The 23700-nt window shown below is 41.8% G+C and overlaps 1 protein-coding gene across 13 annotated transcripts in view; it reads right to left on the reverse strand.

Annotated features, from left to right (window-relative positions):
• Window positions 1–418: 418 nt before the first annotated feature.
• Window positions 419–23700, reverse strand: part of rapgef2b (Rap guanine nucleotide exchange factor 2b) — a 148516-nt gene continuing 125234 nt past the window's right edge. For 7 of the 13 annotated variants that reach the window (XM_088080822.1, XM_088080818.1, XM_088080821.1 and 4 more), the window contains 16 exons: window positions 23534–23642; window positions 22692–22968; window positions 20977–21134; window positions 19680–19694; window positions 18975–19215; window positions 17761–18144; window positions 17440–17651; window positions 16114–16237; window positions 15639–15662; window positions 13749–13972; window positions 13051–13218; window positions 11477–11626; window positions 7927–8128; window positions 7308–7834; window positions 6376–6784; window positions 419–4062 (listed from right to left, as the gene is read on the reverse strand). In XM_088080822.1, coding sequence (XP_087936948.1) covers window positions 6423–6784; window positions 7308–7834; window positions 7927–8128; window positions 11477–11626; window positions 13051–13218; window positions 13749–13972; window positions 15639–15662; window positions 16114–16237; window positions 17440–17651; window positions 17761–18144; window positions 18975–19215; window positions 19680–19694; window positions 20977–21134; window positions 22692–22968; window positions 23534–23642 — 3177 coding nt within the window. In that variant the 3' untranslated portion in view covers window positions 419–4062; window positions 6376–6422. The remainder of the gene's footprint in view (window positions 4063–6375; window positions 6785–7307; window positions 7835–7926; window positions 8129–11476; window positions 11627–13050; window positions 13219–13748; window positions 13973–15638; window positions 15663–16113; window positions 16238–17439; window positions 17652–17760; window positions 18145–18974; window positions 19216–19679; window positions 19695–20976; window positions 21135–22691; window positions 22969–23533; window positions 23643–23700) is intronic. The other 6 variants (XM_088080816.1, XM_088080820.1, XM_088080817.1 and 3 more) reach the window with 5 other exon arrangements.

The following is a 23700-nucleotide window of genomic DNA, read 5'->3' on the forward strand; positions in this document are numbered from 1 at the left end:
CACTAAAACACTATCCGAAGGTAATCATTTTTCTTATTATGGGTCGTGGTGCACAATGAGCTGGAGATATTGAATTTTTATTATTAAATGAAACGGTTGTTGTGGGAAACAAATGAAAAATGAAATAAATTAGAGTAGTAAAAAATGAGTTTAGAAGTTGTGTTATCCTCACAGCTCTCGAATAACGAGACAATACAGAACAAGTAAATAAAAGCGAGGGGGGACTTCAATATCTCCTTTTTATTAACTCTGCCGCGGTCAGATAGAAAAGTATGAGTTACACTTTTCAAGTTGCTTCCATGACTTGTGCAAACACTAAACCGTATCTGGGCGAAAATCTTCTAAAGGGAAAAAAAAAGTCAGAAAAGAAAGACATCGAAATGCAGAAGAAATGAATAAGTGCATTTAAACCTATGTGTTGATTCTTTATGCAGTATTTATTGATTCCCAGCTTCATATAAACTGGATGTTGAGGCATAAACATAGTACATTTGAACAAAAATATAACCAATATTTACAATTATTGTATTAAAAATACAAAAACAACTGATACGTACTCCACCAATTGTCTTTTTAAAAGACATACAGGTCAAAGTAGTACAAGAAAGAATGAAGAAAAGAAGGTCGTCACCAGCTAAATGTACATTTCTCACTGACATCACACATCAAACAGGAGTAGCAGTTCTACCTACTACACTTATCTTTACGCTTGTACATTTTTGTGCAACTTTTTGTTTTTCAAAATAGGACTCGGCCCGCTAATATGCACATTATCTTCAGAGTTGAATGAAAGTGAATGATGCATGTCACCACTGTATTACAAACAAATTATTAACAATCTATCTGCAGCCATTACAAAAAAACATACAATAACAAAAAGAAACCCAAGAAATCATTAGTGTATAGTCACAGACCACAGTGGAAAACACTGCACTCATTCATCTTTTCTCAGTCTGTAGTTTCCGAGACTGATCAATGTGATCAGTGCGACTCAGTGATAGAAGAAAACAAAACTTTTCACAACTGGATTTCTAATCGTTCTGATTGGCAGCCTTGAAAAAGATTTTCTTCATGTGTCAACTTCCCCACCGGAGTCGGAGAAAATAAAAAAGTCTTCAGTCACTTCCATCGACGGCGAGATATGGTGGAAAAGTGGACGCAGACGTTAGTGATTTTACAGCATCCACTGAGCTGATGTGAGTAACAGGTGAGGATGAATCTGCAGCAGAGGGAGAGGTGCAGCGTCGCTCCATGTTAGACAAAAACATCGAGCGTGATGGTGTCGTCTGAAGCCACGTGAAAACAAACGAGGAAAATGCTCGGCTTCATCTTGTACTGAGTCGTAACGTGTGAAAATAAAACTTTCGGGTTAGTTTCTTGAATAAGGCATTTCACTCCACGATTGTTTGATTCAAAACTGCTCTTGAAACAAGGTGATTAGTGACGGGGACGACCACGCAAAGAAATGTATGCGATCATGGCATTGTAAGGCGCTTTGGACATTCACAAAATGTGGCAAGTCGGGAAAAAAAAGAAGCCAAATCTGATTTTTTTTTAAGGGAAATATGTGTGTTATAAGACTCTGTACAAGATCATTTGTAAAGGTAGATAGTTAATTTACACATGGCAGCTTCTGAAATATGCTGATGTTCACCCACCCTGTCTGTGATCTCTTCACACCAAAATAAAAGGACAAGAGGCAACTTTTCTGACGACAGCGAGCCTTCGCTTACTGTTCACAGCTTTCAACCTCCAGGACCAAAGGAGCAGTGTGTAAGGTTTAGAGGGATTTAGTGGCATCTAGTGGTGAAGATTGTGGTTTGCAAACAGATGAAACTTCTCCCAGTTAGCAATAGTTTCGTGTTAATGAGTTTTTAGCGGGAGCTGAATTCTCCACAGAGGTCTCTCCCTCTCCAAAACAAATGGATCTGTTGGTATAAACCTGTAAAAACGCTGAATAAAGCAGTTTCATGTTTGAAATCAGCGTTTCTCAGAAGGTGTTTGGCATATTGAAGACAGGCCGCTAGCTCATCACCTGCTAATGTCTGCTCAAATTCCTTCTCTGATAACTTAAAACTCAGATATTCAGGAGGTTTTTAGCGGGAGCTGAATAATTCTGAAATGTCTCCTGCTCATTTAAAGCAGTAAAAACACTGAAAAAAAAGCAGTTTCAGTTTCACTAAAATCAATGGGTGCGTTCAGAAGTGCTGGAGTGCAATCTGGCACAAACCGGACTGTTTGTAAATTTCGGAGCGTCGTTGGAATGAACCGTTTGGATATCAAAGAGCACCGCACTGCCGGAGCAGCAGGGTGTACTCTGGGTAATCCGTCTGGGGAGACAGAGCAGCGGAGCGTCAAGTGCAACTGAAATGGCAGAAACCCTGCTGACCACATGTTAGAAAAGTAACATAATAGTGTTATTACAGTTGAATGTTCTGTCACGTCTCATAACATCGTCCTCACCGTCGATAAACTCTTTCACAAGAGGCTCTATATTTTGTATCATACACATCGATAGGAAAGTTTTTCTTTCATCCATCTTCACCTGACCGTCTGAAATACAACGCTCTTTTTTATCGAACGACTTCGCTCTCATTTTAGTGTTTTTCCAATGCTGCTCACTGCAGAGGTGGCCGACATGAAAACATGAATATCTGGAGCCGCTGTTTAGTTTGTCTACTCTAGAAACATTACTCCCTATGTAGATACAATCGGCTCATTTTAAGGTAACTAAGAAACAGCAGTTCTTATTTTCATGTGATTAAAAACTGTAAAGAAAACATGCTTTTTATATGATATTCAATTTCTGCCATTATATCCCCCTAAAGTCCACACACCGGACCTTTCAAATCTCCTCCACTGCTCAGCTGTAGTTACCTCCGGTTCACTGCAGAGACCGACAGGATGGAGTCCGACGTGTTCGCTCAGATTTCAGTGGCGATCACCTCTGTGCTTTTTGGATATCACCTACGGGCCAGGAACAAAACACGCTCTCGATGTAACACCAAGCAACGGGATGAAGAAAGAGTTTTTGATATAACCAGACGAGCTCCGCGGTGACAGTCAGATATGGTTCACTCATACCCTGCTATCCAGGCCAAAGGTCCGGTAACATCTAGGATTGTGCTGAAAGTGCTATTTTTTTTTTTTTTTTTAGAAATGAATGTGTGTATGCACTGCTATATAAAATGTATTTTGTGTGTTTGTGTGTGTGTGTGTGTGTGTGTGTGTGTGATTACACTGTGCATGTTGGTTCTCCCGACCGAGCTCTTCCTCTTAGCTTTGATTCCAACCAACACTTGATAAACTTTCACATGTGAAACATGAGATAATACTGGATTTAGAGTTCAAACACGCAACAACAGATGGGTCGTTTCAGTCCAGGCAGAGAAAAGTGGGCTGACTTGGTGTCTCTTTTTTCGGCCCCCAGAGTGCAAACAGTCAGAGAAAATGACGCAAAAAAAAAAAAAAAAAAAGAAATCTAGTGGGAAAATTTAAGAGTCAAGTCAACCGTTGTTTTCTCTCCGTCTTCAAACGATAAGTCTGTTTTTATTTGTTCTGTTCTTCAGAAAGTAGAAAATGAGAAAGTGCAGATGAAGCTCAACACGTCGTGATGCTGTTGTGTTAACGGGTGAGTTTGGGGGTTTCGGGGGCCGGTTTCTAACAGCAACATCTATGTGGTTTCGTGTGTGTGTGGCCAGGTCGACCCCCCGGCACCAGTTAGCTTTCTGTAGTCTTTTTTTTTTTTTCCAAAGTGCCAGGCGTTTTGTCATCGTCTTTGACCTTCTCTCCATCTCTTCTTCACAGTATTTTTTTTGCATGCAGGGTCATTCAACCCCCGATGATGCTTTAAGGCAGGGGAGGGAGACGAGCAGAGGGATCCACCAATCAGGAGGGAGAGCCAAGTGGAGGAGGCAGGCACGTACGTAACTGATGATGAGTCCATTGATCTGTCTGTCTGTCAGTCTCTTTAATCCTGCCCACCCCAAACCAGGGGGACTTCAAGTTACTGCGAAAGGACGTCCACCGTTGTCCCTCAGACCGCTGACACCTGTTCATCCTCTGTGGACACAAGAGACAGTGAACGGTTACACTGAACGTGAACGTGAAATGTAGAAATTATTTTTTCAAAAAGGTCAAACAGTTGGTGTTAAATTCAGTGAAAGCTTAAAAACGGCAGCTGCAGCAGCGTTCAGTTCGAATGAAAACCTGCCCTCCTATAAAACCCAGCGCCGAAAAAACGCTGGCAATGGAAGTTTCTGCAAACCGCGGACACAATAAAATAAGCTCTTTATTGAGATGAAGTGTAAATTTGTAAAATTTGTAAATTTCACTGTGCAGTTCATCTTTTTGCAGGAGCAGTGGTCATGTGTTAATCTGTAAATCATTTATTTTATGTATCTATTTTTTTGCTGATATCTGTAGAAACAGAAGATGAAACATACTTCGTATTGTGATGATGTAATTGCATTTGGGATGAGCTGGACTGACATTTGACAGAGAGAAAAACTTACTGACTCACGTTTGCACATTTATCATGTAGTGAATACATTAAAACGCTGAAACTTTACATTAAAACAATACCAATAAGTTTATAGTTGTGATTACAAAAACGTCATGTTGTGACTTTAAATAGTCGGATTTGAGGGCACAACGCTGGCTGAAAATGCTACGAAACAACAATAAAACGCTTTTGTGGCAATTTCCCGTCGGGAAACATGTGATCACCTCTTTTTATGGCACTATCCTGGCAGCTTCAACCGGTGCTTTAAAACAAAAACAGTTTGACGGCTAAAAGGCAGCCGGAAACGCAGCGTTGACTTCCTAAAAAACAGCTGATTTTGTTGTAAATTGGTCACAAACAGTGTCAGGTCCCACTTCCTCTCAATGACAAAGCCAGCTCATATACTACTTTAGAAACGCTGATATTATACATACGAAACGCACAACATACATGTAACATATTTGGGGTTTGCAGAAACGTGTAACGCTGACATATTGTTCTGCTGACGCGGCCGTCTTGTAGGTCACAAACCGTGAATACCGTTTACTTTTAATGACAAAGAACATGCCATCATTTTTCAGATTTAAGTCACTATGCTTAAGAAAGTCAATTCTGCAACGACCTGAAACTTTATAGTGACAAAGACATTTAGAAATTTTAGATTTTTAGGTTTGTTACCAGCTCACTGTAACGCAGTCGCAGTTCTCTGCTGAATCTCCTCCAGCAGAAGTGAACAGAAACAGCGGCCGCCTAACACAAAAACACTCTGAAGACTCTGCCCTGAAATACTGCTGATGATTATTTTTGTCTCTCTGCATGTTTTTAATATTTATACTGTGTATTTTTTGAGTACTATTTGTGCTACAGATGAAAATCTCGTTCTCACTGGCTTTAACAGATGACATCACATCCCCCCGATCCTTGCTTCCCTCCATTGGCTCCCTGTTAGTTTTAGAATTGATTAGAATTGATCACTTTTACAGCTCGTTCGGGTCTGGCCCCCAGCTACATAACACAACTGACGACCCCACATGAGCCAGTTCGCAGCCTTAGATCCTCGGGGTGTGACCTTCTAGCCGTTCCAAAGTCGAGGCTTAACTCTAAAGGTGACCGTGCTTTTGCCATCAGGGCCCCTCGGCTTTGGAACGACCTGCCTGAGGAGATAAGGCTCGCAGAATCAGTGACTTCTATAAATATTAAAACCCATTTTTATAGACTTTTATAGACTTAATTTTACGTGATGTCGTCTGTTTTAACTCATCTAGTTTAATTCTGCATGCTTTTAAAGGTGCTATATAAATAAAGTTATTATTATCGTCGTCAGTAACTCTGGCACATTTACAGGCTTGTGTCAATTAATAGCTGCTTTAAAAAGATTTTTAAAAAGTGCTGCTGCAGTGACACAGAACTCGGAGTCAGTGTGTGTGCGTCGGGTGCGTGCCGCTGCAGGAGGATGGAGGTGCATGTTTGCAGGCGGTTGGAGTGCATGGGTGAGAGGATCCTAACAGCACTGTGCCGGCTGATGGATGCTGTTGGTCACAGTGTGTGAGACGGTGAGAGAGGAGAGCGGGATGTGTGGTGGCAGAGAAGTGGTGAGTGTCTGCTCCGACCAGTATGACTCATGCATGATGACACATTGTGGGTTAAAGGTGAGGGTCCCACTCCAAATAAACAATTCCCACATCATAAATACGAAATTTCGTTTTTTCATTAGGAGCGCTGATGGAGGATTGTGATTTGGAGCAGGACCGGTCCTGCTGGTGCTGTGGGGAGTTGTGTGAAGGATGGTCAGTCTCAGTCCAAGTGTGTGTTCCTGTTCACATGCAGGTTCATTGGAGTGGAGGGGGGCGACCTGATAAATGAGTTTTTACCTGCCTTGGGGAGAGGGGCCCTGCCTGTTAACCCCGTACACACACTCTCATGGTCTGGGAGTCTCGGGTGTATGCTGAGCCACTGGCTTTGGCTTCCTCAGAGGGATTAGTTTGGAAGACAAGGACTCACCCTCCTCTTCCTCCTCAGCCTCTTGCTCCTCGGCCGGTGAGCGCGTGCGGTGGAGGCCGCCCGCCCGCTGTTTGGCCCCCTGGGAGTCTGGCGACTGGGTGACCATGCGCGAGCGCTGCAGAGCCGTGGTGTAGTCTGGCGGCCGGCGCCCTGTGTGGGTCGCCGTGGTCGTGGTGACAGACGGGGCCGGGTGCTGCCCTTCAGCGAGGTCGGAGATAGTCAGGGCGGTGTAGCCGGGGGGAGTCGGGGGAGGCTCACGGTAACGGCTTTCTTTCCGCGCTGAAGGACACAAAAGAAATGTTGATGATAAAGACTCTTGGAAAAACTTTTGGAATATTATCGACTCGCTGCGGAAAATCTGAAACCTGTTAAAGTAACAAGGTTTTGAAAGGCAGTTTTTTCCCCCAAATGACACCAGTTCGTCTAACACAGGAATTCCTGCTGTCTTAAAGAAGCAGTTCAACATTTTGGGAAATATTTTGAGTTAGAGGAGAAGATTAATGCAACTCTCACGTCCTATTTGGAGCTGGAGACAGCTGTCTTATCTTAGCATAAAGAAACAAAACGATGGGAAACAGCTTGCCTGTCTTTGTCCAAACGTAACAAAATCTCTAACAGAACCTCTAAAGCTCACTAATAACATTTTATACCTCAAGTACAAGTTCTGTTTTTTCAGTTGTTTTTAGATTTATAATTTGTAAAATTTTTTCTGCCGGTCTTCAGAATATTTTTCTCTTTTAATAGAAATATTTTGCCGAAGCGAGCGATCAAAGCAACAGAACTGTGATGTTCAGTCACTCACAAATGAGGCCTTTACCCCCGGCGGTGATGGGTGACGGCGAGGGCCGGCCGAGCTGCTTGGCCTCCTCCGACCCGGTGGATGTGATGCTACTTGTTTCTGGGTCGGCGTTGACGTCCTTCCCTCCTCTCCTCTTGATGGTGCCAGTGTCTCCCTCAGAGTCCTCTCCCCAGTACGCAGCTGAGGATGACGAGGAGCTGGCCGACGCCCAGCTCCCCCTGGCCTGTGCTGCCCACAGCGCGGCGGGACCCCCTAATAAGGCCTCCGGTCCGCCAGGAGGGAGCCCTCCGATGCCTCCGCCTCCACCTCCACCGAAAGCCAGAGTCTCCCAGCTGCGGCCCTGCTGCATGGTCTGGATGTTGTCGTGGGAACCAGAGGAGCAGGAAGTCCAGGAGCCGCGGCCGCTGTCTGCGGCATCGAGGGAAACACGATCGCCCTGATCCTGAGTCAGCTCCTCTGAGCTGGGCGAGGAGAGAACCGTGGGGCAGCCGGTGTAAATTCCCCGACAGTCCTGCATCGATGAATACGACCTACGGGGCGATAAAAATCAAGAAAATGACTCACGTTTAAAGATCAGATGAATAAAACAGAACTTTACCTCAAAATAAACTGCTGTTCTTACCCGAGGCTGTACTGGTCGGGGTCGGTTGTGGCTCTTCGTTCTAGCCGCTGTCCTCCGATATGAGATTCCCCGACTCCTCCGGAGTGACGCAGTCTCCTCTCCTCCTGGGCCATGTCGAAAGAGGAGTTACTGACGAGGCTGGAGCGAGAGGAGATCTCACTGTGACCGGAGTCCGAGTAGGCGTCACCCATCCGGTTGTAACCTGAAGGAGAAAGAAGAAATGTTCACGTACAGAGGAAACAGGGTTTCCCACACATTTATTCATTTTAAAACATCTGCTGCCACATTTATAGACTCGAACATAGTAAAAAACAGTGAGGAGCAGGTTGATCCTCCTCAACTGGAAACAGAGAAGAAACACATTCAAATCTAATGAATGATGTCATGAAAAACATTTGGTACTAAAACTAGAAATCTTTTTTTTCTCTTTTCTTCGAGATATTTTTTCAAATCTTCCTCTTCTTCCCGTTTCCTTGATTCAGTTTGTGCTCTGCATTATTACTGTTATTATGAGTGCAGAGGTTTGTATGTTATTGTGACGTTATTGTTATCGATGTTACTGCTGCCACGTATTAATTTTATATTTCTGGATCTGAAACGCTCATTGGGAACGCTTCTGGAGTTTATATGTTACTGGGTTATTTGTTTCACATCACGCTTGGAGCACAGAGGATACTCTGGGCACAGGTGGAGCAGTAAATCACCAGGCGCAGTGAAAGCGGGTCTATAAGTTCGCTTTAACTTGCATCTCATCCATCAAACTGATCTGATCAGCTCTGATCGTATCAATAGATCAATTATTCACCCTGCGACTCCTCAAACTGCAGCTGAAGGAAAAAAGACCTCATGATGAGTTCTGCCTGCGCTGCGTTCAAGGACCGAATTTCAAGAGTGGACGCAGAGTGGAACAGAAGATAACCGCGCCCCCGAATCGTCAGCACACATTAACTGTATTTCTGTGGGAAACACTGAAGGAGAGAAATTTTTAAAAATGCCAAACTTGGCATCAGAAGCTCAGTCCAACTGATTTGCTTCTCTTACAAAAGTGAACCTGACAGATTAAATTTAAATCCCTAAAAAGAAAAGGATGATAAAGCCCTAACGCGGCCCCCTGCACGCCGAGACACGTTCCAACACAAACCTCCAAACATCAAAATAACCTACGGAGGGTCAACTTTCCTAAACTCTCGTCATAAATCATCTGTAATTCACATATCTTATCTCAGTCAGTCTGTCTAAGTGAGGCATCTCACACACACACACACACACACACACACACACACACACACACACACACACACACACACACACACACACACACACACACACACACACACACACACTTTAGGGATAATTGTAGAGTGCCACTTCCAAGTAAGCCGACCAGCTCTTGGGGATCAGTGCATTAGATTCTTACTGAAGCAGCAGTTTGTTACGACACTCTGGGTTTCAGCGCAGCGCCGAAGTGTGTGGAAAAGTTTCGATAATGAGCGTGAAGGGACTGGGAATTGCACAACAAAGTCTGGGGGAGTATAGAGAAATCACTGGTTATGACTGCTGACACACGTAAGTACATATTTTCTAGTTACGGGCGACTGTCAGTGAGGTATTCAACGTAGCTGAGCTATACAGCTGAACAGTTTGATGGCTGTATTCCCCAGCAGCTATCGGCATAAATCACCTCAATAACCTCTTAAATGCTGTCGATACTTCTGAATCTGAAGAGAGGAGGGAATGTTTAAATACATTTTTACGGAGCTTTCACTCCAGAGATTTTAACACCAGTCAGAAGAAGTGCAGACTGATCAGGATTAACCATCGAAAGGTGACGTAACAATTAATCTCAGGCTGAAGGGGAGACACACGAACCCTTCAGGTTCCTGCAGCACCACAAACACTTTCCAAGTTCATTTCAGCTCAAGATCTGAAACTGCAAACACAACAGAGGTCAACGTGCAAAGCCAAAGTCCTGAGGACAAACTGTCAAACCATCCCGTCCAGCAGCTTCTGGAGCTTGATCCACTTTCATTTAGACCAGGCATGTCAAACCGGTCCACAGGGGGGCCGGTGTGGCTGCAGGTTTTGTTTCCAACCAAGTAGCAGCACACCAGACTTGACTCATTTAATCAACTGATCTCCGTCTTCAGACAGTTGATTGGTCAAACTGTGTGCTCTTGGTTGGTTGGCACAAAAACCTGCAGCCACACCGGCCCCCCTGTGGACCAGTTTGACATGCCTGATTTAGACAAAGTCACAAGTTGCATGAAAACAACTTACTGACATCCATTTATTTGACCAAATTACTGATCACTCGGTCACCATTTCATTGGAAAATACATAAAAATAAGAGGCAAAGCATCTTTTATATCTTTCGAAAGCGTTCTTCTGTGGTTCCTTATTGGACTAAAATTCATGACATCCTTTTAACCAAAATTAATTCCAACTTTGAACTGATGTATCTGCTTAGACTGGAGGAACTCATATGGAGAAAAAATTATAAAAACCTGTAAAAATTTTATTGGTGGCCAGTTAGAAATTTACTGACCAAGAAATGGCTGAAAAGATAATTAAAACAGTTAAATCAATGCAAAAGAAATTGCCATTTTTTATTGCCATAGAACACTGAAAGACGGTTTAGTGTGGAGCTTTCTAGCTCGGAGGTTGTTGTTGTTTCTTGCATGGCGATAAAACAAAATGTGGAGATACCTCACGCAGAAAACCAGAAGGCCAATGACAGGCTTTATGCCCAAAGTCTACATCCTGTGAGCCAGTCGACATATTTCTGACTCTGCGGCCTGTAAGAGGATCCAGTAACGCGATCAGACAAACAGGAAGAATAACAACAACATGATGCAGTCTGAAGCTCGGTGGGAATTTGGTGGCCTTTGTTTAAATTCACGTGTTGGTTTGTTATCGTCTGTTCTGCGGCCACGACCACCAGACAGGAATTTATTAACGGCTTTATTTGACTATTTCTATTCTTTAAACCCATTTTTGACTTGATTTTATGTGATGTCGTCTTTTTTAATTCATTTATTTTAGTTTGTCTTTTACTATTATTTCTGTGTTTACTGCTAACATTCTTTGAATTGTATTAACTCTTAGTGGTATGGGTTGTTATTGCTATTTTTATTGTTTATTGTTTCGCTCATGTCTCATTCTTCTTTAGATTTTGTTTTGGTCTTTGTTCGGCATTATTGTTTGGCTCTTATGTTGCTCTTCTTCCTTCTGCTTTGCTCTGTTTGTCGAAGCACTTCATGGACTCTGCTTTTAAAGGTGCTTTATAAATTAAGTTATTATTTTTATTATTAATATTATTACTCTAATTTAGTGCATGTTGTCACATCTCACTGTCTCCAACCTGCAACACATTAGATAATCTTTGTCCTCCAGCAGTAAAGCAAAAGAAGGGGTCTTAATTTGGAGGGGAAAATTATCTGAAACATGATGCAATGCATGCTGGGAGCCACCAGGCGGCGTGTGTGTCACACTGTGACAAAGGGAAGGAGCCTGGAGATGGTGAGGGAGAGAGGGAGGATTATTGGCTTACCCTTCTTGGGTGAGCTCTGGGGGGAGGTGGGAGGGGAGGAGAGCTGGGAGGAGGCGTTGGACACAGTGTCCTCTGGCTGCCTCCGGTGCCTTTCGTTCCCCTCCTCTGACAGAGACAGGATCTTCTTCAGAGACTGAGGCGAACTGGTGCCTGCAGACATTTACAAGAAGATGAGCAGAATTAGCATGAGGAACACTGCCATCCCCCCCGAGGGGGCCGGGATGCTAAACTGCATTGTCTGGGATTTTTTTCTTTTTTTCTGTCTTTGCTGGATGTCAGACGGCCTGTAGGTGGCAGCACTGTCATAAAGACGCTGGAGAGGCTGGCTCTGCTATTGTCTGCAAATAACAGGAGGAGGAACAAAAACAGGGCAATGGTGGCCCACAGAAGGACAAATGAACAAGATCCACAGACGCTTATATTCAGTTCAGCCATAACCACACAGCTAAACAATATTATGAACGTAATGATAAGATGTTTGTCATCTTGTACAAATAATTGAAACCACCATTATTAAGATGATCGAAGCTTTGAATCACAGAGACTTAAGCTTAAATATGATACGACATGTCCCTCATAATGAATTATAAACTGAGCAGCTCCTCTAGTGGACTGTACAGTTCAGGATTTAAAAATGTATATATGCATTATGCTGTACTAAATAAAATGTATGTACATTTTTCATTACAAATAGCTCTCATTAGGAGTTTTTGCAGCATACAGTTTGCAGACTCCCTGAAAGGAGCTGCCCACTGATGAGCTTCGCCGAGGACCACGTTTGTACTGCACGGTCTTTTTCGTCTGTTTCCATTTGACGTCATGTACTGTAAGCCGGCCAGGGTTTGGTACAGCACCGTCACCTCTCCTTTGACAAGTAAAAATCATGGTGAATTTCCATCGTTGGACATATGCTCAATAAAAGCTAGACTTCACTGTTTTGTCCGTGTCGTTGCTTGGCTTTTGTGTTTTCTGTTGTTTACACAGCTAAAAGGCTTTGCTAATGCTGCACTGACTCACGTTTTGAACCAATCAACATCCACTCATCTGAAATAGGAGCTAAAAAGTCTTTCAAAAGATATAATCTACAGTCGCTCCTAATTCTTACAGTGTGAACACAATAAAAAAAGAGGGGTTTCTTAGAACTGTACCCGTTCCTGCTGTGGATCATATAACATTATACCACACAGAGCCGGCTGTGTGTTTGGGTCAAGGTCGAAATATGTGGACAGTTTATTCATTCCTCAACAAGAAATCATGGATTACCAGAACCGCCCGAAAACATGGACAATTACACAGCGGCCAAAAATGTAAGAGGAGGAAAAAATGACGTACTGAGCACAAGTTAAAGGAGCTGATGGAGTCACATTTCACGTGAGTTGTATGTATAATTCCATGCGACAAAAGAATGATTGATTAACCGATAAAAAAGTTCCTCTGGCCCAAAAGCGCCCGATGTTTCGACAATAGTTCTTGTTCTAAAATCTGAACTTAACTCTAGTTGTATAATCTTTAGGTCCTGGTTGAACGTACAGATCTTACTATTCCAAATTCATAAAGTTTGATCTTTATCTTACCAAAAGGCGGCAGATCCTTGACTGGCACTTTCTTTCGGGATGGGTAAAGGGCCACGGCGGGGACCTGGAGGGCCTGGTTTCCTTTGGCCAGCTGGCCCCTCTGTTGGCTTGCAGCTCTGGACACGACTGGAGACGTGTCCGGTCGTTTCCCACCGGCATTCTTAGGCACTGAGGACGGTGAAAAATGTATGACCACGAGAGATTTAGTTTTTATACTTCAAACTGAAATGTGAATTTGAAAAAACAAACGAGTAAAGTAGTGATTTTTTTCTCTTGCTTTTGCTCTTTGATTGTCTCGAGTGAATGTTATTTTAACGTTTTCTTAAGATGTTGTATCTCATGAATTTTCGAATTTATGATATTCAAAGCTGTTTAAGACTGTGTATGAGGGTCTTGTTGACCACTTGCATTATTTGCAGCAAGTGAAGTTGGCATTAAAAACAGGAAATTGGCCCTGTGTCTCAGTCAGATTTATTCACCGCCGAGGAGTCTTAAAACAAGACTGAGTGTCTCGTCACTCCGGCGGTCCCACCCTGTCTGTCTCTGCTGTGAATCCTGGGAACATGCATGTGTCTCCGGAGAAATATGCAGTTAAACAAAATCAAGAAAGTAATTATATTCTTGAAAGGATTCCTCTGCAGGGAGGTGAGACGGTATGAGTTTATTTTATACATTACGCTCGTTTTTTTCGGACTCACGTGTGCTGATGGAGGGCTCGCACTGCAGCGAGAGCGTCTGCAGACTCTCCTCGTTCGTTTCCAGGCTGAGGTTGGACAGGTACTGCTTGACCTTCCTGGCCATCTGGGCGTCCTCGTAAAGCTTTTTGGCGTTCAGGAAGGAGCTGCGTCGCACCCTCTTCTTGTGCCCGCCCGTCTGGGTGACGTCGAGCACTGCCGCATTGGCACTACCCTGGCTTAGGGACCTGGACGCACACGTGCAGCCACACAGAAACATGAACGTAGATGTGCAGGTACGAACGCAGACAAAGACGCACGAAAACAAATAGAAAGAGCAGAGAAAGTCTGATTAGAATACAGTGTGTAAATGAGATGGTGTTTCAGTAGAATTACTTAGGTAATTCTACTGGGCTACACAGCGAGCCTGGTGTTTAAACTCGGACATGCAGAGAGCAGTTTTAGGTATTTCTCTCAACTCCAAAACATTCCAGTCATTCCAGGCGGCAGAGGGGGGTGAGGGATGATGACTGTAGTCAAACAACAGGAGAGGAGAAACGGGACTTCTACGGGTGTAGCGCGGTCATAGTTTACATTTCTGTGGCCTGAGTCAGAGCTCGTAGTAGTAGTAGTAGTAGTAGTAAAAACGTGCACGTGGTCTCAGCCAAATGGTACAATTAATGAAAACACAGTCAATGAGAAGTTTGCTCTCATCAAAATATTTATGGTCTTTTACTTCAAAAGGTGTTTCTAATGTAAACAGTTAAAATTTGGATTCTGATAACTCTTTTGTATGTATGGATGCTCATTTTCATTCATTTTTGTTGTTGTTGTTGTAAGTGCTATTTTTGCATGTTGTAATTACAACTTGGCACCTCATATTCCCAGGATTAGGATCTCATAATTACAAGAAAACTCACAGTTACCAGATACAGATCTTGTAATTCCAACACGGCTTTCTCATAATTACAAGGCGCTAAGTCATAATTACGAGACACAGAATTCATAATTACCAGAGAACTCTTTCCCTCTAATGAACCTCTGTGCGCTTCTATATGTCTCCCAGTAAATGCTGTCTGCAATTCGATGTCCCATTTGACCACAAGAATGTAAAGCATGACTGAAAAAAGATTTTGTGTCTAGATCTCTGGCTGTTTGGAGCTCTCATTCACAGATAAAACCTTAAAGGCGGAGTTCTTAAACTGAAGCTGCATGCATTTAGTTAGGTAAAACATGTCAAAAAAGGTCACATTTGCTGTGTCAGAGATAGATATTAGTTTTTGCCTTTTTGCTGACAGCAGCACAAAATAAATGTGCTACTATGTTACATTATGCGGAGGGTTATTCACGAGAGATTACTGTAACAGTTTCATCACAAAATACAAAATTCCATGATTTCCCAAAAAGTTTCAATAATATTTTGCTTAATCCATAACTTTTCCATTAAAAATATGATGAAATTCAATGACTTTTTAGGTTTTCCATGACCGTGGTAACTGTGGACATTGCTGTTGAGTTTTTCCAAATGTATTGTTTTTGGTACTTGAGCACTTTAAGCCGAGTGTATTTCCATTACACTGGAGAGAAGGCAGACATCATCTACAGCCGATATCTCCAACATTCGGCAACTCTATTGATGAACAGCAGTACAGGTAGGAGGAATAATATCTATTTTTGTAATGTCAATTTGAGTTTACAGAAAATATTCCAGTGTGACCTGATGCTGGCAGATGTGACCTTTGTTTCAGTCAGTGCCCTTTGGTTAGGGGTCAGGCAGTGTCAGTGGGAGGATTCAACTCAAACTGGTTAATGGAAACAAGCTTTCAGAAAAGAGGAGAAGAAGCTCGCAAACTGGCAGAAAAAAAGGGGCTGCGGTGCAGGGAGGGCAAAAGGTTGTCGGCTCACCAAACTTACCCTAAACTTCTCCATTTCTTCTTCCTAGAGGACGGGCGCCACAAACAGAGAAGCACGGAGGGCAAAAGGGTGGACGAGTAGAGAGAGAAAGAGACAAAGCTTAGGACAGGAAAGACCACCAAGATCACCAAAAGAGAAGCAAATTTCACCAAAGAGACCCACGTGAAAGTCAGAGGAGAGGAAATCAAATGGCAACACTAAGAAGGGACATCATTAGACAAAGACACACTTTCACAGGAGCACTGTGCACATTTTATGCCAACATTGTGTAAAAGCGAAACAGTTGCCAGAGGAAACAGTTGCCAGAGGGAACAGCTGCTTGAAAGAAAAGCGTGATGCAGAAATCTTTGCTGAATCTACGTGAACCGGCTAACCCCAGAGTTTGGTTAGTCAGTGGAGAGCCGACTGGTCCTACAGAGAGGGTGGAGGATCAGTTTTAATCTGAAGTTCGGCCTCGTGTTGAGAGGATTCTTACCTAGTCCGGAACATGAGAGCCGGGTCCATGTTGACGGAGGCCATGCGACCAACATGGCGAATTTCTTTGGCAATCATCCTCAGCTTCTCAAAGTTCACCAGGCCGTCCACTTTAGAGTCGTTGCCTGAGAAATGATTGAAGGCAGAAAGTGAACACCAAAAACTCCCACGCTGCGCAGCTGACAACAAATAATACAGATTATGAGATTGTGAGAGTAAACTTTTAATAGCGTGGTGCAGGAATCAGTCCTAAAACACGAAAATGAGCTTGCATTTTCACACTTCAAGTTCCCTTGTCTTGAAGTCAGTGTTTTTTTTGAATGAGTTTTTGATTTTATGTCTGAAATAAGATTTGTGGTTCACACAAGCTGGAGATACTTTCATGTTTTGTTCTGTGACATAAAAAAATGTCACTAAAAGCCTCATTTGTGGATTTTAAAGCTTTTATGCGTCTTTAAAAAAGGCAATTGCTAACAAGTGGCTAAAAGAGACTACAGACAAACACAGCTTGCAGCCTGGTCGTGGTGGTGACATTAAGTCCTGCAGCCATAGTGTAGTTTGATTATAGTCTAACATTAGCTTTTCACTTCTAGCCTTTGCATTTAGGCTTCAAAAATCATACAAGTGGTGCTCATTTGTGAAGATTTTCTTGCCAAACAAAATGTCAAAGTATTATAAATGTTTGTTTGCCACAGAGTTTATTTTCTGCAATAATCCAAAATCCCACTGGCTTTTTGTCGAGGGAACCAGGGCGATGCAAACCCCAGTATGCATAGTTGGTATCCCTGGAACTCTTTGGGTCTTACGGTTTCATTTGATACCAGTATCATCACTCCATCTTTAAAACTCGGCTCAGTACAGCCTCTTACAGACAGGAATGTTGGCCGGGATCGCCAGTGATTAACATGGTTAAAGAAAAGCACGTTATGTAGGGACCTTAATTGCATTGCAATAAATGGGTTAATGCTGAAGACTCTAGATTTCAGATACTTTTTTTTACAGTACAGTCACTTAAGATAGTCCAGAGGCAAAAGAGTGCATTTTAGATATTTTGGGGGCCTTATGTCAGATTTATGTGGTAAAATAATATCACATAAATGCAAAAAAAAAGGACTGCTAACTAGATTAGCTGGTGAGGTGTACAGCTGTAACTTCTACAAAATGAAGAAATGTTTACCACTACCAATTAACTATTATTTTATACTAAAATGTTCCAGTTGTTATTTAATTAATCACATGCCCAGAATTTAAGCCATTGGGTCACACACTTTTTTTAAAATTTTTTTTTTAAATATAAGAGGTGGTATTTTTTTATAAAGACATCTACCTTCATGTAGGAAGGTGAGGTCCTTCTTGATGACGGGGAACAGGGGGATGATCGGCGGCTGGAGGTTCTGATTGTTGAGGACATTCCTGTACTTGGCCATATTCCTTGAAGGGTCAAAGAGATCCTGCAGGTCTCCGAACAGCTTCTCGTACTTGCTGGGCAGCTTCTCCCATGTTCCCCTCAGTCTGGAGACCGGAGCCAGGTTCAGACCGCTGTGAGGGACAAAGAGGGACATGGTAAGCATTGGTTTGTGAAAATATTCTGAATTTATGCATATGCAAAACAATATAAATTACATGAATTCACTATCCAGCGCCTCACCTGATGATGGCGAACATGGAGTTGAAGTTCTTGCACTCGCGGCAGTGCAGGGCGATCTTGATGAAGTGCTTGACGGTCTTCATGCGTTTGAGCTGGTTGGGCTCCCGTGTCACCTCCGTGGCCACCCAGAAGGTCTCGTGGTTGATGGCCTCCTCGAAGCGCTTCAGGCTGGCCGAGCCCGTCTTGGAGCGCAGCTTGAACAGGTCGTCGATGTATTCGGTGGGCTCGATGGCGCAGAAAAGTTCAAAGGCCCGCATGGAGAGCTGAGTGGCGACCTCCACCGTGCTGAGCTGTAACAAAGAGATCTGTCCTTCTCGCAGGAGGTCCTGAGCGTCCTCGTCCGAACATAACGTCTCTGTCTCCATGTTGCTCTTCAGGTAGTATCTGATGATAGAGGAGAATGTGGGGTTTGTTTTACTATTTTTTTAGTGTTGAAATGATTAAAAAATTGAGGAACAGAGTCAATTATTTCATATTAATATAGAATAAAAAAATGATATTTTTTGTGTATTGGAGGGAAAAACAAGAACTTTTAAGACCTCACTTTGTCTTCTGAAAAAACTGAATCTTCTTATACGACATTTTATAAACTAAATGATCAATTAAAGTTAATCAACAATGAAAATAACTGGGAACTGCAGCCATAATTCATTCTAATTTGACCTTTATGTATAAAACTTACACACTAGTTTTATACATTGCATTATATCATAATGCAGTTTTGCATTATATTTACACACTCAGCACATTGTCCATATTATAATTTAAATATTTACGTATTAGTACTAACTGTCTATTACTGTATTTCTTACATTTATATTTTTACACACTTACATACTCACCATACTATACATATTTTATTTTAAATATTGAAATATTTACATTGTGTGTTAATTGTTTACTCTTACTATATTTCAATTTTATATTTTCATATACTTGTGCTGGTACTTATTTCCACTTGTGATAGTTATCTATGCTGGCATCAGAGCGACTGTAACAAACCCCATTTTCCCCCGTGGATCTGATTTTGATTCCTGATGTATCCAGGATGGTCTCTTAGGGTTAAAAATCTATTGTATAATAGTCCTGTCCAAAACGGCTACACAATTATTTACAACATCAACGCTCATTTGAGAAAGAAAAATAAGAAAAACTAAGGAAAGAATTATCAGCGCAAAAAAATCCAAAACAAATCTGACTAAAGATGTCGTTACCTGCCACTCAGTTGAATCCTGTCGGCGAGTTTGGACAGCTGATCTGGTAACCGCCTCTGTTTGATGACGCCCTCAGGCGTGACGGATACTTCACACAGAGAATAAGCTTCTGCTGCTGCAGTCAGAGCAAACTCCCTGATAGCCTGAGCCACCACCTCCTTCGCCGTTGTGTCCTTCCCGATCATGATGTATCGAGACTGCTGGTCCGCCTTGAAGACTCGTAATACCTGGTCCGACATATCTGGGGATGAACAGAACATATAATGAGCACAAATGTGCATTGTTTGTGTTGTTTTAAATCACATTAAAAGAGTAACACCACTAATTTTGTCACTGTTTGTTTTCCAAAATGTTAAGAGCAAGCCCTTCTTCCCAGCATCCCCTGGAGCAGAAACACACCAGCATCTTAGTGACGTCACCCGCAAACTTAATTTATCATCATTCATTAACTGTCTGATCAGAGACACAACACACCACCGATCATATGAGCCAAAATCTACATAAAGAAAATCAATGCCCATGTGCCCTCAGTGAATTCAAAGGCCAGCAGTCAGTGAAATGCTGTTAGCTTTACTCAATCATCGCTCACAAGCAGATTAACTGAGTTTATGTTACGTGAACAAACTTAAGTCCAGCAGCTGATTGAGGCCGTGAGTCTGACAGCACTAACAAAGACGTGACTGTGCAGGGAGAGAAGATACTCACTCAGTATGACCGGGACTGGAAGAGCACAAACAACATGTGGTGGAGAGTTAATGACTGTAGAAATATGGCTCAATACAAGCTGGCAGAGTGACAAAATTCATGGTAAAGTTGGATGATGTGAGATGAGAGAAATTTGTCAGCTGACAAACATTTTTACCAAACTGTTGTAGGGCAGAAATCCCTTTAATATCTCTGGTTGTCTTAGCCCGTCAGGCGTTTTATTGTGCACTTATATCTGATTATCCATCCTCAAACATCGTCTTGATTAAGTTCATGTTGAGTTCATGTTTGAACTTTAACAGCAAATGAAACAATTTCACCCCAACATCTGTGTAGTTTAAATTTCCTCCAACCTTTAAGCTTTGGATTAAAGACCTCATACACCATCTGGCTACCGAAAAAAAATGCTTTTATACAAGAGGGTGTGTTCAGAGATACTGTGCTATATGCAACCTTTTTAACCTGTACAGAAGAAATGTACATAATTTCTGACTGACCCCATATTATAGTTTACTTTGTCTTTTTTAATTTATGTTTTTTTTTTTTTATCATAAGCTCATTTTAATTATCATTTTTTTCTACATATATTTTTTGTTACTTGTCTCTTTTATTTATTTAAATTGAATTAATTTTATTTTGTGTCTCACCTAAAATTTTTGTCACATTAAATTTCTCTACACGTCTTTGCTCTATTGGAGCAGAAACATTGTATTTTCCCACTTGCATCTGTGATTTATTGTATTTGTATGATTGTAATACAAATAAAAAGACCTTGAGCAAAAAAAGTCAGTGTAGTTTAAGAAGACGTTAAAGTGCTCTGAAAAAAATGTTGAATTTTAAGAGCTACAGTTGTGTGACAGCTGGGCCATCAGCTGATGAAGGTTATGCTACATGAGCAAACACAAGAACAGCTTCTCATCAGTCCTTAAAGTTTCTCAACTGAATTTCCAGAAAAATGTACCATATCACAATCTGTACCAGTATCATGGTGTAACGTCCAATGTACCATGATTTTTTATCTATTTTAACCGTTTTTAACCCCTTAAAGGAAGAGTATTTTATCATATCAAGTTTCAGGTTCATGATTATTAAAATCTAGAATTTCTATAAACAAAAAAGCTTTTTAATAGTATTCAACTAACACAGATGCAAAAATTAGCCCTATTTTTTTTTTTTAAATAAAGGACATAATCATATTTTTTTAATCTTTTTGCTCCAATGAGGATGAAATCAGAAGTGATTGTTGCTACAAATGTCCCGGTCTCACATTGTCTCCACAGAGCAGTTTGATACCCACCAGGCTGGTTGTTGAAGTCGAGGATGCGGTGGTGAGACTGCAGCAGGTCCGGGTTTGACGACGAGAGGTTTCCGCTGACGGGCAGAGCTGGTGCGATCTGTTTGGACTGCTTCATCCCCACGATGCTGTCGTCCTGCGATTGGCCCACGCAAACGTCACTATGGAAACAAGAGAGAGAGCACGGGGAGGGGTGAGACGGCGGTTCTGTCAACAAAAGGCAGGGGGCGATGTTTGTGTTGGCATGAAGCTGAGGACGCCTCTGACTGTGCAATTCATCGATTATATTCGGCAGTAATTATGACACATTTTACAGCTGATGTTGGGTGATTGGTGCTATAAGGGGTTCACATTTGGGTCAGTGAACTAAAATATCAACCTGAGAGCTGAAACTGATAACTAAAATAAACTGATGAGAATCCTCCTGTGTTCACGAACTAGTTAAAAAAATCAGTATTGGCAAGCGACAACTGAAATTCATCTTTACTTTCTTAGTAACCTCACAGTTAATTTTTTTCTGGTGTCAGTACAAGGGATGAGCATACGAGAGTACTCGATTTGGACGTCAGTATTTGTTCAATATGAAGAGAAATCACCTTTTTTTTGTGCTTTGTAAACAAACATCTATGTCATTAAATATCTATACAAATCCACAGAGCAAAAATGATTTTCAGTCTTATCAACAGTTTGAAAAATACAGCTGGATGAAAAATCTCACCCTTAGTTTAGTTATTGTCCAAAAGGAGACATTTTAAATGTACTTCAAAAAAAAGGTTTGAAGTTTCAATTATAGCAATAAGACGTGAAACACGTTTTTGGGGTCATTGTAACTTGTAATAATAAAAATACTGTAATTCCGGTTTACTATGACAGTTGTAAAATTTCCTGCAATGGTTATATTACTATGAAAATCTCATTCTGTTGCAAGCCCAGCGAGTCCTCAAAAATAATTTAATGCAAGTACTTTAAAACAAAAAATAACTTAAAATACCCATCCAAAATTAACTCCCATATTTCTTGTAAAAAAGGTTAAAACATGAACTTAACGATTTTACAGTGGAGGCACCACGACTAGAAATAAAGAACACCTCAGACATTTTTATAAAATATGATGTTACACTTAATACGCTTAAGGGAAAAACAAGCAGTGACTCTACCGCACACAGCAAAGCCACGTTTTTCATCTGTGATGTGAGTGTTTTCAGGATTATCCACACTGATACTGAGACGAGATGCATCAACATCTGTCTGATTCAGCTCAGCAGGTGATTGATGGATCGATCGCATTGTGTGTTCGCTTCGCATTTAAGTCAATCAGAGCAGCAATGTGAGGAGAAAAGAAAACTTTCAGAGTAGAGACAAACAGCCCGATCAGTCACAATCAGACGGCGGTGTGTGGATCACCGCTTCCCGTCTGCACACAGCGCAGCAATAATCAAAACCTACAAAAAATACAAACTGTCTTTGACTCATTGTTGCCACATTTCTCTCTCTTTCACACTTTTTGCATCATTTTGACTTTAAACAATGCTAGTATGGTGAATAATCAGCTGTGTGCAGTTTGCTGACATGATTATCGGGCATTAAATCTTAAAATCTCAAACATTTACCTCTCTACACCATCTAGAGCCGTCTATACTGAAAACTAACTTGTGCAGCTTTTAAAATCAGGTGTGATTATGTCCTTGCTAATAAAACATGTTATTAGGTGTTCTTACTTGTACGGTTTGGGAGGCAGGATGCTGGTGAGCGTCTTGTCGAAGATCTTCTTCAGCTTGTTACGTCCTCCCACCGTGTTGGTCTTTGCTTTCTTGCTGGCCTTCTCCAGGCCCATCACCTGCTCCACGTCCACCGCCAGGTCGGGGATGGAGTAGCGGCTGGCCTTCTTGATGTCTCCGATCTTTGGAAGGTGGGGAGCGCCGTTCTTTCTGTCATGCTCGTCCTCAACGTCCAAATCATGGTCGTGCTCTGGCCTGGTTAGCAGCTCTTTAAACACTGAGAGAAAGGAGGATGCAGACTTTTGGTAAAGTGTGATCCACATTATTTATATAAATGAAAACACAGATGAACACTGTTGTCCCCGTTTTCTTTAATTTTTACAGCACTCTCTTCTGTAAACACAAGGATCCTGCATCTCTCTTGTTTTAAATCGAGTTTTCCTGAGATTGATTTAATTCATCACTTCTTTGCAACCTCTTAAGATAAAACACTGCCTGTGTGCGACCCTTCCTCGCTGGTTTCATGTATCTACCAGTTGTGACAAGTTCAACCACAGAGTGATTTTCCCTCCTGAATCGCCAGAAAATCATCCACAAAATCACAAGAGAAGAAAAAAACATTTAAGAAAAGTCAGGGAAATATACATAATTTTGTTAACTTTTTCTTACTTACTCCTGTTCATCATGTTGTGACCCCTCAACATGATAACACCCGCCCCGTTATCTTTGACCCACTGATTTAATGGGTATTACATTACAAAAGCACATGATCAAGACTAAAAAGCAAACCAACTTACAAAATGCTCACAGGGTTTGTCTCATAAATACAGGAAAAAATGTACCTAAAAGGTTTGTTTTCACAGTTATGGACAGGTGGGTGTTGTTCTTCAGAATCTCGTTGGCTTTGCTGAGCTGGACATTTTCAAAATTCTGCCCGTTGACCTCCAAGATCTGCAGAAAAAGGAAGAAAGGAAATAATAAATCAATTGCATTTAACAAAACTGTTAAG

Source organism: Plectropomus leopardus, chromosome 8, assembly GCF_026936395.1.
Source record: "Plectropomus leopardus strain MGB_pleo_1.0 chromosome 8, ASM2693639v1, whole genome shotgun sequence".
Lineage (NCBI taxonomy): Eukaryota > Metazoa > Chordata > Actinopteri > Perciformes > Serranidae > Plectropomus > Plectropomus leopardus.